The sequence below is a fragment of the Carlito syrichta genome, unplaced genomic scaffold, assembly GCF_000164805.1.
Source record: "Carlito syrichta isolate Samal-C Ts95f unplaced genomic scaffold, Tarsius_syrichta-2.0.1 Scaffold268348, whole genome shotgun sequence".
Lineage (NCBI taxonomy): Eukaryota > Metazoa > Chordata > Mammalia > Primates > Tarsiidae > Carlito > Carlito syrichta.
In genome coordinates this window covers 14,807-28,494 of record NW_007212444.1, presented here as the reverse complement: position 1 = coordinate 28,494, position 13,688 = coordinate 14,807, and the positions used below count along the sequence as shown (strand labels likewise).

Genomic DNA, 13,688 nt, shown 5'->3' with positions numbered 1-13,688 from the left:
TTGCACTAGTTTGCATTCCCACCAGCAGTGTAGAAGTATTCCTTTTTCTCCACATCCTCATCAGCATCTGTTATTTGTTTTATTAATGATGGCAAAAGAAACCATCAAGAGAGCAGGGACACAGCCCACAGAATGAGAAAAAATATTTGCCAACTGTATATTTGGCAAAGACCTAACATCTAGGATCTATAAGGAAATCAAACGTGCCGAAAGGAAAAAAACAAACAGCCCCATTAAAAAGGGGGCAAAAGACATGAATAGACACTTCTCAAAAGAAGATATATGGGCAGCCAACAGACACATGAAAAAGTGCTCAGCCTCACTCATCATCAGAGAAATGCAAATCAAAACCACATTGAGATATCACCTAACCCCAGTAAGAATGATCATCATTAATAAAACACTCATTTTCAAAAAGCTTATTCCAGTTTTGCTACATTAGAGTACGCAAAATACTGTGAGGGGTCCTCCATAATAAAACATATTTTTTTAAAGCACTGCTAAACTGGAAAAGAGTAAGAGCTATCTGAGGGCAAAACAAAAACAAGTAAATAAATTTAAAAAATAAATCAACAAAAACCTTTTGAAAGCTGAAAGCCAGAGTTAGTCTGGGGTCAAATACAAGATCCAATACAGGATTAGAGAGCTGAAGGTACAACTCCTTCATTGAGCCAGGATTCCTAAAGGACACTAAATTGCCCCAGGTCAGTAGGGATTCTGCAGGAGCAAACACAAACCCTATATTCATGCTCAATTTAGGCACTCAAGTTTCACACAGATAAAAATTGGGCAAATAGGAGTTCACCATCAAAGACTAGCACATACAAAAAGAAACAATCATAGTGAATGAGAATTAGCAGGCACCAACAATGAATCTAAACTCCTGGGAACTGAGGTAATGGAATTATCAAAAACAGAATGTAAACAACTATCTATTAAATGTTTAAGGAAATTGAAATGAAATCATAAAAATAAGCAAGGACCAAGAGATTATTTTAAAAGGCCAAAGAATAAAATCTTATAACTTTTAGGAATTAAAAATAAAATTGATACAATTAAAAACTCAACAGATGGGGAAGAAAAGAGTGGAGCTTGTGTCCAGTACTCTAATTTTGAGGAATTGCCAGAGGGATTGGTTTTGGATGCTGATGGACTCTGGCATATCTAGATGCCATTACAAAATAATCAACAAAACAGAAAGAGAACAAGAGGGACAAGAGAGATAGAAGAACTACAAGACAGAAAACAGTTAACAAAGTGGCAATAGTAAGTCCTTTTCTATGGTTAATTACACTAAATGTAAATGTATTAAACACCCCTATCAAAAGACATAGAGTGGTTGAATGAATTTTAAAAATAAGATCCAACTATATGCTGTCTATAAGAGATTCATCTTAGATTTACGGACATCCATAGGCAGAAAATGAAAGGATGGAAAAAGATATCCCACGTAAACGATAGCCAAAAGAGTGCAGAATGGTCATATTTATTGCAAATAAAATAGATTTTAAGTGGAAAAACTGTCAAAGAGACAAAGAAGGACACTACATAATAAAGAGTCAATTCACAAGGAATATATAAAATTGTAAATATATACGTACACAACATCAGAGCTTTTAAATATATGAAGCAATCAGTGGCAAAATTGAATGCAGAAACAGAGAGCAAAATAATAAGAGACGATTTAAATATCCTACATTCAATAATGGATAGAGCATCCACATAAAAGATAATGAGGAAACAGAGGACCTGAACACTACAGACCAAATGAACCTAACAGACATACAGAACATTCTACCTAATAGCAGCACAATATACATTCTTCACAAGCACACATGAAATATTCTCCAGGAAAAATAGCATATTTTGTCACAAAATAAGTCTTACCAAATGCAACATTGAAATCATACCAAATATCTCTTCTGACAACAATGAAATAAAATTAGAAAGTAAAAGCAGAAGCAAAACTGAAAATTAGCAAATAAGTGGAAATTAAACAACACATTTATGAACAACCAATGGGTCAAAGAAGAAATCAAAGAGGAAATTAGAAAATATCTTACAGTAAACGAAAACACAACATAGCAAAACTTAAAGGATACAACAAAAGCAGAGGGAAGTTTATAGTGACTTCATTAAAAAGCACCTACATTAAAAAAGAAGAAAGATCTCAAATAAACTACCTAACTCTATACTTTAAGAACTAGAAAAAGAGCAAACTAAGCCCAAAGTTATCAGAAGAAAGAAAATAATGAAGATTAAATCAGAAATAAACAAAATAGTGAATACAAAACCAACAAAATTAAGACTTGGTTTTTTTTTAAAGATCAACAATTTTGACCAATCTTTAGCTAGACTAAGAAAAAAAGATAAGACTCAAATAAAATCAGAAATAAAAGAGGAGCTATTAAAACTGATGCCACAGAAATTTTAAAAAAGTAGAAGGCACTTCCATGAATAATATATGGCAACAAATTGAATAACAGAAGAAAAAAAAAATTCCTGGAAACATACAACCTACTATAATGGGTAATTTTATGTGTCAACTTGACTAGGTTAAGTAACGTTCAGATAGTTGATAAATCATTATTTTGTGATATAGCTGTAAGGGAGTTCCCAGAAGAGATTAGCATTTCAATCAAAAGACTGAACAAAGAATATGCCTTCATCAATATAGGCAGGCATCATTCATTCCATTGAGTCCTTGAATAGAACAAAAATGTAGAGACAGGGTGAATTTTCTCTCTTCTTGAGCTGGGATAGCCATCTTCTCCTGCCTCCAGACATGGGAATTACTGGTTCTCAGGTCTTTGGACTTGGAATAAATTACACCACTGGCTTTCCTGGTTCTCCAGTTTGCAAATGACAATTTGTGGAACTCAATTTCCATAATAAATATCTTCTTGTATATCTATAGACTTATTATCTATCCATCTATCAATACAGATGTATCCTATTGGTTCTATTTCTCTAGAGAACCCTGATAAACTTACCAAGACTGAATTATGAAGAAACAGAAAATCAAAACAGAGCTACAACTAATAAGGAGATTGAATCATTAATCAAAAATCTTCCAACAAAGATAAGCTCAAGACCAGATGGCTTCACTGGTGAATCCAAGCATTTAAGAAGAATTAACACCAATCTTTTTCAAACTCTTCCAAAATAATGAAGAGGACCGGCATTATTCTAACACAAAAGCCAAAAATGAAACTACAAGAAAAAAAAATCAAAATTCCTACTTAATACAGATGCAAAAAATTCTTAAAAGAAAAAACCCACTAGCACATCAAATTCAATAACACATTAAAAGGATCACAGAAAACGATCAAGAGAGATTTATTCCTGGGATACAAAGATAGTTCAGCATAAAAAAAAAAATCAATCAGTGTGAAACACCACATTAAATAGAAGGAAGATAAAAATCACATGACTATCTCAACAGATGCAGAAAAGCATTTGACAAAATTCAACACCCTTTTGTGATTCATTCAACAAAATAAGAACAGAAGGAACTTATCCCAACATTATAATACCATATATGAAAAGCCCACATACTCAATGGTGAACAATAAAGCTTTCCCTCTAAGATCAGGAATGAAGCAAAAACTATACCTTAAGAACTAGGAAAAAAGCAAACTAAGCCCAAAGTTATCAGAAGAAAGGAAATAACAATGATTATATCAGAAATAAACAAAATAGTGAATACAAAATAAATAAAATTAAGACTTTTTTTGAAAAAATCAACAAAGTTGACTTATCTTTAGCTAGACTAAGAAAAAAGACGTGACTCAGATAAAATCAGAAATAAAAGAGGAGCTATTACAACCCATTCTCACCACTTCTATTCAGTATAACACTGGAAGTTCTAGGCAGAGCAATTAGACAAGAAAAAGAGGTAAAGGTATCTAAATCAGAAAGAAGCAAAATTGTCTCTGTTTGCAGATGAGATGATTATATATAAAAAACCCTAAAGATTACTTACACACACACACCTGCTAGAATTAATAAATTCAACACAATTTTCAGTACAAATCAGCATATAAAATCTAAGTCATATTTCAATACACTAACATAGAATTATTTGAAAAGGAAATTAGGAAAACACATGCATTTATAATAGTATCAAAAAGAATAATATCCTTAGGAAAAAACTCAACCAAGGTGGTGAAAGACTGATGTATCAAAAACTATAAAACAGCCAGGCTCAGTGGCTCAGCCTGTAATCCCGCGCCTTTGGGAGGCTGAGGTGAGTGGACTACCTGAGCCTGCGGGTTCGAGACCTGCCTGGGCAGCGAGACTTCATCTCTACAATAAATAAAAAAATCAGCCGGGCGTGGTAGCACATGCCTGTAATTCCGGCTACTCGGAAGGCTGAGGTGTAAGGATCGTCGGAGCCCAGCAGGTCGAGGCTGCGGTGGCTGGGAGCGGCCACTGCACTCCAGTCTGGGCGACAGAGTGAGACTCCAACTCAAAAAAACAAACAAACAAACAAAAAACTATAAAACATTACTGACAGAAAAATTAAAGATGACACAAATAAATGAAAAGATATCCCGTGTTCATGAATTGGAAGAATAGTTCTTAAATGCTCGTACCATCCAAAGCAATCTACAGATGTAATAATGCAAACCCTATGAAAATCCCAATGGCACTTTTTGCATAGCCCTCCCCCCCCCAGAAAAATTTTAAACTTCACATGGAACCACACAGGACACTGAATACACTAAATAATCTTAAGAAAGAAGTTGAGCTGGGAGTGGTAGCGCGCGCCTGTAGTTCCAGCTACTGGGAAGGCTGAGGCGGAAGGATCGCCGGAGCCCAGCAGGTCGAGGCTGCGGTGGCCGAGAACGGCCACTGCACTTAGTCTGGGTGACAGAGTGAGACTCCAACTCAAAAAAAAAAGAAAGAAGAAAAAGTTGGAGGCTTCATACTTCCTGACTTCAAAACAAAGCTACTATAATCAAAACAGTATGGTACTGCCATAAGGACAGACATATAAACCAATGGAAGAGAATAGAGAGCTCAGAAATAAACTTACACATAAACAGTCAAATGATCTTCAACAAGAGTTCTAAGAATATACAATGGGGAAAGGAAAGGGAAGTCTATTCAACAAATAGTGCTGAGAAAACTAGATACATACATGCAAAAAAATGAAACAACCTTTTTATGATACACAAAACCATCTCAAAAGGCATTAAAGATTTAAATATAAGATATGAATTATAAAATTCCTAGAAAAAACATAGGTCTTGACAAAGATTTCTTGTATATGCCATCAAAAGTACAGGCAACAACTGATAAAAGACTTTGGCAAAGTTTTGGGGTACAAAATAAATGTGCAAAAGATAGTCACATTCTTATACACCAACAACAGACAGAGAACAAAATAAAAAGCACAATCCCATTCACAATAGCCACACACACACAAAATGAAATACCACCACATCTTCCTAACCAGAGAAGTGAAAGACCTTTATAATGAAAACTACAAAACACTGCTCAGAGAAATCCAAGAAGACACAAACAAATGGAAAAATATTCCATGCTCACGGATAGAAAGAATCAACATTGTTAAAATGTCCATCCTACCAAAGGCAACCTACAGATTCAATGCAATACCCATTAAATTACTAACATCATTCTTCTCAGACCTGGAAATGACAACACAGAAATTCATAAGGAAACATAAATGACCACAAACAGCCAAAATGATACTTAGCAAAAGAAACAAATCAAGAGGTATCACACTTCCAGACTTTAAACTTTACTATAAGCCTACAATAATCAAAATAGCCTGGTATTGGTACGAGAACAGGCATATGGACCAATGAAACAGGACAGAGAGTCCAGAAGCAAAGCCTCAATTTCTCAACCAATTCATCTTTGACAAAACCTCCAAACAACAACCACTGGGGAGAGGAGAAGTAAATGGTGCTGGGAAAACTGACTGACCACATGGAAAAGATTAAAACAGGACTATAATGCATCACCATACACAAAAATCGACTCTAAATGGATCAAAAACCTAAACGTAAAACTTCAAACTATAAGAAACTTAGAAAATGCAAGAGACACCCTTATGGAAATTGGAACTGGCAACCAATTCCTGATCAAAACCCCAAGTGATATGCCATAAGAGATAAGATAAAACAAGTGGGACCTCATCAAACTGACAAGCTTCTGCAAAGCAAAAGAAACCATCAAGAAAGCAGGAAGACAGCCCACAGAATGGAAGAAATTATTTACCAACCATATATCTGACGAAGGTCTAATGTCTAGGATCTAAAAGAAACTCAAACGTGCCAAAAGGAAAAAAACAAATAGCCTCATTAAAAAAGTGGGCAGAAGACACAAATAAACACTTCTCAAAAGGAGATATACAGGCATCCAACAGATACATGAAAAAGTGCTCATCCTCACTACTCATTAGAGAAATGCAAATCAAAACCACACTGAGATACCACTTAACTCCAGTTAAGAATGGCCATCATTAATAAAACAAACAATGCTGCAAGGATGGAGAAAAAGGAATGCTTCTACACTGCTGGTGGGAATGTAAACTAGTGCAACCTCTTTGGAAGACAGTGTAGTGATTTCTGAAAGAACTAGAAATTGACCTTCCATATGACCCAGCAATATGCCCAGAGGAACACAAATCATTCTACAAAAAGGATACCTGCCCACGCAGTACTACTCATGATAGCAAAACCATGGAACCAACCATGCTGCCCATCAAAACTGGACTGGATTTTAAAAATATGGTACATATACAAAATGGAAGATTATGCAGCCATAAGGAAGGACAAACATATGAACTTTGCAGCAACTTGGATGAATTTAGAGTTGATCATACTCAATATTCTATCACAGAAACAAAGAACAGAATACCACATCTTCTCACTTATAAGCGGACCCTGAACAATTACCATAATACTTTAAGAAAGGGATTGGCAGTAGCGGGATACTACTGGGGTGCAGGTGGTGGGAAGGGACACAACATCAATAAGGGTACCTGATCACAAACCAGGCAAAGCGAGAACCAAAGGCAGGCCCAAACTTTATCTGTATGACAACCACTTATAACCTAATCCTGAATTGTACCCCACATCTTTAAAATCAAAAACAAAAATTTTTTAAGTACAGGCAACAAAAGCAAAACTAAACAAGTAGGACTACACCAAACTAAAAAATTCTGCCTTTGCACAGCAAAGAAAACAACAACAGAGTAAAAAAGCACACTACACGATGGAAGAAAACATTTTCAAATCATATATATGATAAGGAGTTAATAATCAAAATATACAGTAAACTCTTGCAATTCAATAGCAAATAAATAAATAACTTTATTTTTTAAATGTGCAAAGGACTTGAATAGATATTTCTCCAAAGAAGACATACAAATGGTCAATAATATATAAAGATGGCCAACGTCACTAATCACCAGGAAAATGTAAATCAATGCTACAATAAGATATCACTTCATACCATTTGAATGACTATTATAAAAAAAAAAGCAAAACAAAACTAGAAAATAACAAGGGTTGGTGCAGATGTGAAGAAATTGGGACCCTTGTGCGCTGTCAGAGAGAATGTAAAATGGAAGGTCCTCAAAAAATCAAAAATATGACTACTATTTGACTCAAGAGAACTACCATATGAACCAATAATAGAACTGCCGTATGATCCACTTCTGGATATTAATTTTTTTTAAAAGAACCTGAAATCTACATCTCAAAGACGTATTTGCACTTTCATGTTTAAAATATTATTTACAATAGCCAAAAAGTAGAAACAACTCAAATGTCTTTCAACAGACGAATAAACAAAATGTGGTACACACACACAGTGGAATATTATGCAGTCATATAAAAGAGAAATCCTATCATATACCACAACATGAATGAACCTGGAGGGTATTATGCTAAAATACAATAAGTTAGTCACAGAAGAATAAATACTGCATGATTCCACTTATATGAAGTATCTAAGGTAGTCAAACTCATCAAAGCAGAAAGTAAGAATGGAGGTTACTGGTGTTTGGAAGAAAAGGGAAATGGGGAGTTGCCATTCAATGAGTATCAGGTTTCAGTCATGCAAGATGAAAACTTTCTACAGATCTGCTGTACAGTATTGTGCCTACGTATGGAAATGGAGGACATCATGTTAAATGAAGTAAGCCAAGCAAATAAAGACAAATACCACATGCTATCACTCATATAAGGGAGCTAAAGAAGTGGATCTCTTGAAGATAAAGAGTAGCCTGGTGGTTACCAGAGCCAGGGAAAGGTAGGGGCAGGAGGAAATAGGTTGATTAATGGGTACAAATATATACTTTGAAGAAATAAGACCTGGTGTTCAATACATTATTAGGGTAACTATAGCTAATATTAATCAAGTATACATTTCAAAATAGAAGAGAATAACTCAAATATTCCTAGCATAAAAAAAGGATAAATATTTAAGGTGATGGATGGCCCAATTGCCCTGATTTAACTATAGAATGTGTAAAATTATCACATGTACCCCAAAAATACATCCAGTATGAATCAATAAAATAAACTTAAAATAAAATATGAAAAAATAATAAAATTGCCTCCTCACCACCATTAAAATATCCCCACCCCACCAAAAAAAATCACTGTACCATATACTTTACAAATCTGTTATGAGGGCAAATCTCATGTTGTGTGCTTTTTACCACAATAAAAAAAATTCAACAAATGGGTTAACAGAACTAAATACAGCTAAAGAGAGACAGATCTAAACATATTACATCTAGCAATTATAGTAGATTGTAGTACAAATAAACAATGAAATGGGAGAAAAAAATGAATATGAGAAATTTTAGCACAGCTAATCAGAGTGCCAGAAACACTAGAGAGAACAGAAGGTAATATTTAAAGAGATAATGGTTGGTGCATTTCCAGAATTGATGAACCATATGACTCCACTGAAGACAGATATAGAAAAGATCACCGACCAACTGGCAGATGATTTCTAAACAGAAACAATGGAAATCAGTAGACAACAGAATATTATCTTCTGAGCAGTGAAAGAAATTAAACTATCAATCTAGAGCTCAGACTCTGCAAAACTATTTTTTGAGAATAAAGGCAAAATATGTTTTCAGACTTGAGAAAGTTTATGAATAACAATCACTCATCAAAAGAACTTCTAAAGATGTTCATCAAGAAAAGGAAAAATGACCCCCAAAGGAAACTCTGAGAAGAAAGAAGAAAAATAATAACTTTAAAGTAACATAGCTAGTTCTATATAAGCTGGGTCTTAAAAAAAGAAGACATAATAGTAGCATGTAGGTCAAAAGGGAAGTGACAGACATTAAAGATATTTCTTATCACAGTGAACTGCCCTGCATAACACTCACATATGGACTATATACATACATAAGTGTTCCCCTACAGAAGGGAGCAGTGACGGCTGCAATCATTTCAGAAGTCCTGTTAAAAAATGAGCCAAGCCATAAAGGATTTATCAAGTTTAATATGAAGGGACAAGTGCAGGATACTCTAGACAGAGGAAATAGTAAAGATTCAGAATTAGAGAAAAGGATGGCATATCTTGTTCTTCTTCTAATAAAGTATCTTATATCATTGCATATGTTCTTCTAAAATCTCTAAGACAAAAACAAAACAAACAAAAACCCACCTCCAAGAAGCAACAGCAAGATAAAACAATAGTGGATATTAGAGATTCATTATAACCTTCAGCACATCACTAAATATTCTCTCTGAAGGCTTCAGCCTCTCAGATTGTAATATTTAATTGCTACCCTTACCAATGTCACTAATGTATTTTGATGATAAATGAAAAAATTCAAAGGGAATGCTACAGCACTGATCTCATGTACTAGTCACTATGCTGGACAATGGCAACACAGACTGAAGGAGACAGGCAGCATTTAGAATGCAATGTGATAGGTACTATGACACATGAGGGATGCACACATGCTGAGAAACCCAACAGTAGTGGCAAAAGCATGCTTCCTCTCACCTTTTCACACTATTAACAATGATTCCCATAGGCCACCTCAGCTATATTAAGTACTTGCTACAATCATCACTATGAACTTCAGATTTATCAAAAGACTCGCCATCAAAAGTTGTTTTAACTAAAGATTTTTGAAACAAACCAAATTCAATTTTAAAACATTTCCGAAAATAGTCAATCAAGTTAGTTTTCTTCATACTGACCACAATTTCATCACTGAAAGCGAGCCTGAACATTTTTGATCCATAAAAATTAGCATGATCAGAGTTTTTCCAAAACACTAAAATTTGTTTCATTAAAAAGCATAAAAGAGTAATGCTAATATATTATCTATATCCATGCTGAAACTACCCAAGTGTAATCAAACAAAAGGAAAAAAAGGAGAAATCTTTCAATTACTCATTCTTGTTCTGGACTTACTCTTTAAAACCTAAATCAAACATATTTTGCACAGATTCCATAATCTGCAATATGTATTTATTTTACTACTGTTTATTGCCTTAAAAGTTAAGCATTGGTTGTTCTGTTGTATTTAGCCACTTGAGGCCATTAATAAGTCACACACAAATCTTTCATTCAAGAAAATACCCCTGAAAAAGTAAACACAAAATGTTCTCAGGGAAAAGTAATTCTTTCTCACTCTACTATGTATAGTAGTAGAACATAAGAAATCAGTGCTATATAACATTTCCATTTTGAATATTTTAATTTATCCTGGTTATATATTAGCAACATTGGAAAGGGTAGGTATTACATATTCCAAGGATACAAAATCAAAATGTTACATGTATGACCAAAGAAATTTGTCCATTAACTGCAAATTACAGCAAAATACCAAGATGGCTTTTTAAGTGACAGTATGTGTTGATTTTAATTTCTAAAGGTAGTAAAATATTTTTAGTTACTATCCTCGATACGCCAAAGGATTTAGAACTCTTTAATATTTATAATATAATTAAAATTAACTATTTGTTAAAATGTCATTTAATTGAAAACTACTACAAACAAATGTACATTTTGATTGCCATGCTGGCATTATTAGCTAACAAGCAGGTTTGTTATTTTATTTCATCAATGAGAGGAAAGAAAAGATAAAGTCATTTACTATCAACCAGAGAATAAAGACAGATACCAATGGCGATTTAATAGCCATCAGTAGCAGTGCCTTTGATAAACACCTATAACACATAAACCAATCTAGTCCTATTTACACAATGTCTTCTACTGTATGCTGTTTGCAATTACATTTGTCTCTTCTGTAAGCTCCCTGAGGGGAGAGGCCTTGTCTTAAAAACTATTGCTGTACCCTTTTCCAGCTCAAAAAGAAAGCTGGGTGCATACAAACTAACTAATTAAAAAGAAAGCTGGGTGCATACAAACTGACTAATTAACAGCCAAAATATAAGAGATATTTTATACAGCAATTAGGAGAAAATTAGGATGTGGGTAAAGTAAGCTAGATGGACAACACAATAAGGGACAAGACCATAAAATGTCTTTGAAATAACATGTTCAGATACTGAACAGATGAGTTTATACAGCATAATCATTTTCAGAAGGTACGCAAAACAAAATTTATCATTCTATTATTGCTTAGCTTTAAAATCTCTCTCTTTTTTGGGGCTTACATTGATACTATTTCTTGATGCATATTTCTATAATGCTATCTCATGCCTATACCTTATAAGTAGGAGAAGAGCTATAATAGTCAAAAATCCAAAAGAAAACAAAAACAATGTATTTTCCCCCTTATCCTAGGCTAACACATATGGTATTTTTGCTAATAAAAACAAAGGTCATAATCTGTCTTACTTTCATTCACACTCTTGAACGACAGGAAATTTTTTAGAGTTCCTGCTAGAAAAATATTGTGCCAACTCGGCTTTAAAATCACCTTAAACCAAATTTTTCATCTTTTTCTCTGACCTTGTTCAATCTCTCAATCAAAATTATGTATCAATTACGTATTTCTTAAAATAGTTATGATGCAAATTAAGTTATGATTTATGAAAGCAGCAGCCTTGCACCATCTTTAACCATCTTAAATGCACAACACTAGAGAGGACAAAAGCATAATCTGAAACATCTTTGTGGGTCCTCTAACAATGGTCTCTTACTAGAATTTCTCTTCCATCATATAATTGTATTGTTTCTGTGCTCCCCTACTCTCCAAGATTAAATAATCTCTTTAGACCCCTTCCAACAACTCAGAAGTGAGCCTCTCTCCCTCTTTTCATGTCTTTTGTCCAAGAACACCAAAGCACTTCACTATTTTATTTTACCAACCCTATGAAGTCACTGGTACATCAAAAGCTGGAGGGCTGATGAGTTAACTAGATAAGCAGAGAGTTCTGGACAGCAGACTCAAACTTAGTACCCCTCTAGCTTCTTAAAATCAGCCGGAAAATCAGCCAAGGCCCTATTTACAGGTCTTGAGGATTTAAAACTAAAACAAAAAACCTTTGCCACAAAGGAACTTACACACACACATACACACACACACACACACACACACACACACACACACACACACACACTGTACTTTTCCGAAGGTGGAAATACAACTGGTCTTGTTCTTTTAGTTTTCAAGAGTTTAAACACCAGGGACATCTGTATCTTGATAAAAACTCCTGAGGGCAATTTGATCAAAGACACAGAAAATTCTTCTTTCAAAGAAATGTACCTTGTGACACTCCAAGAAGGAGGAGAGATATTTAAAGTAAAACCTGCCCTGAATCTTTACCGCAGACTTGAAGAAGAGATTGAAAAGCTTTTGGCTTCATATGGCTTTTAAACATTTTGTTGTAACCCTAGGGCCACAGATGCTGTTCACGAAATGCTGCTACTCATCTCTACTGAAGAGTATCCCAGCAGTATAAACTCATATACACATGCACACACAGCTCTACTTTCATTCCTCTCCTTCTCCCGTTGGTGCCCGTGACCCAAAATGTGGACACAATAATACAAAAAGCAAAGTCATGGGGCAATGCGGGGGAAGGGGGTGTGCAAAGGAGTGAAAGACCCAGAAAAGCAAGAGGGTACGAGGCTTGTCTGTCATCCTAAAGCAAATATTCATTCGGGCGGAGAAACAGAATGCAGGGCAGAAATAAAGCAATCCTGGATGCCCACTGAGCCATCTCATTCTGCCTCTCTGCCCTCCATCACCCCACCCGCTCCTGGAAGATCCCCTCCGAGCGAGAGGGCGCCACTCACTTCGCCCACCCTCACCCTTGACGGGAAAGAAGCGAAAAGGGGCTGGAATGAAGAACAGGGCTGAGCGGTGGGCGAGGGTCATGCCAGGCTCCAGGTGGACACCCTGCCGCGGGCGGCCGCGCGGGGGGACGCGGGGGACGGCCCGAGCCAGGAGGCGGGGGGTGGGGAAGTGAGGCCGGATGAGGGTCTCTCCCCCACCGCTCCCGGGGGTGGCTCCCGTTACTCACATTTTCCGTGTCCCGCTCGTTCACCGTCGGCAATGGCGTCCGGGCCGACATTTTGTGCGGGCAGCGGGGTCTGGCCCGGGTCTCGCCGTCCGGGCTGGGGTGCGGGCCCCGGCGACGAGAGCGAGGGGGTGCGGAAGCGAGCACAAGGCCGGGGCCGGGGCCGGGGCGAGCGGCTCTCGCAGGCGGCGGGGCGGTGCAACAAGCGGCCCCGGCGGGGGAGATGGTGAAGAG

General features: G+C 36.1%; 1 protein-coding gene across 1 annotated transcript in view; it reads right to left on the bottom strand.

The window, feature by feature from the left end:
• The window catches only part of LOC103254069 (serine/threonine-protein kinase MARK1-like), a 69,572-nt gene extending 55,890 nt beyond the window's left edge, over positions 1-13,682 (bottom strand). Inside the window, exon 1 of the mRNA XM_008052231.2 lies at positions 13,458-13,682. Coding sequence (XP_008050422.1) covers positions 13,458-13,508 — 51 coding nt within the window. The 5' untranslated portion in view covers positions 13,509-13,682. The remainder of the gene's footprint in view (positions 1-13,457) is intronic.
• Positions 13,683-13,688: the final 6 nt, after the last annotated feature.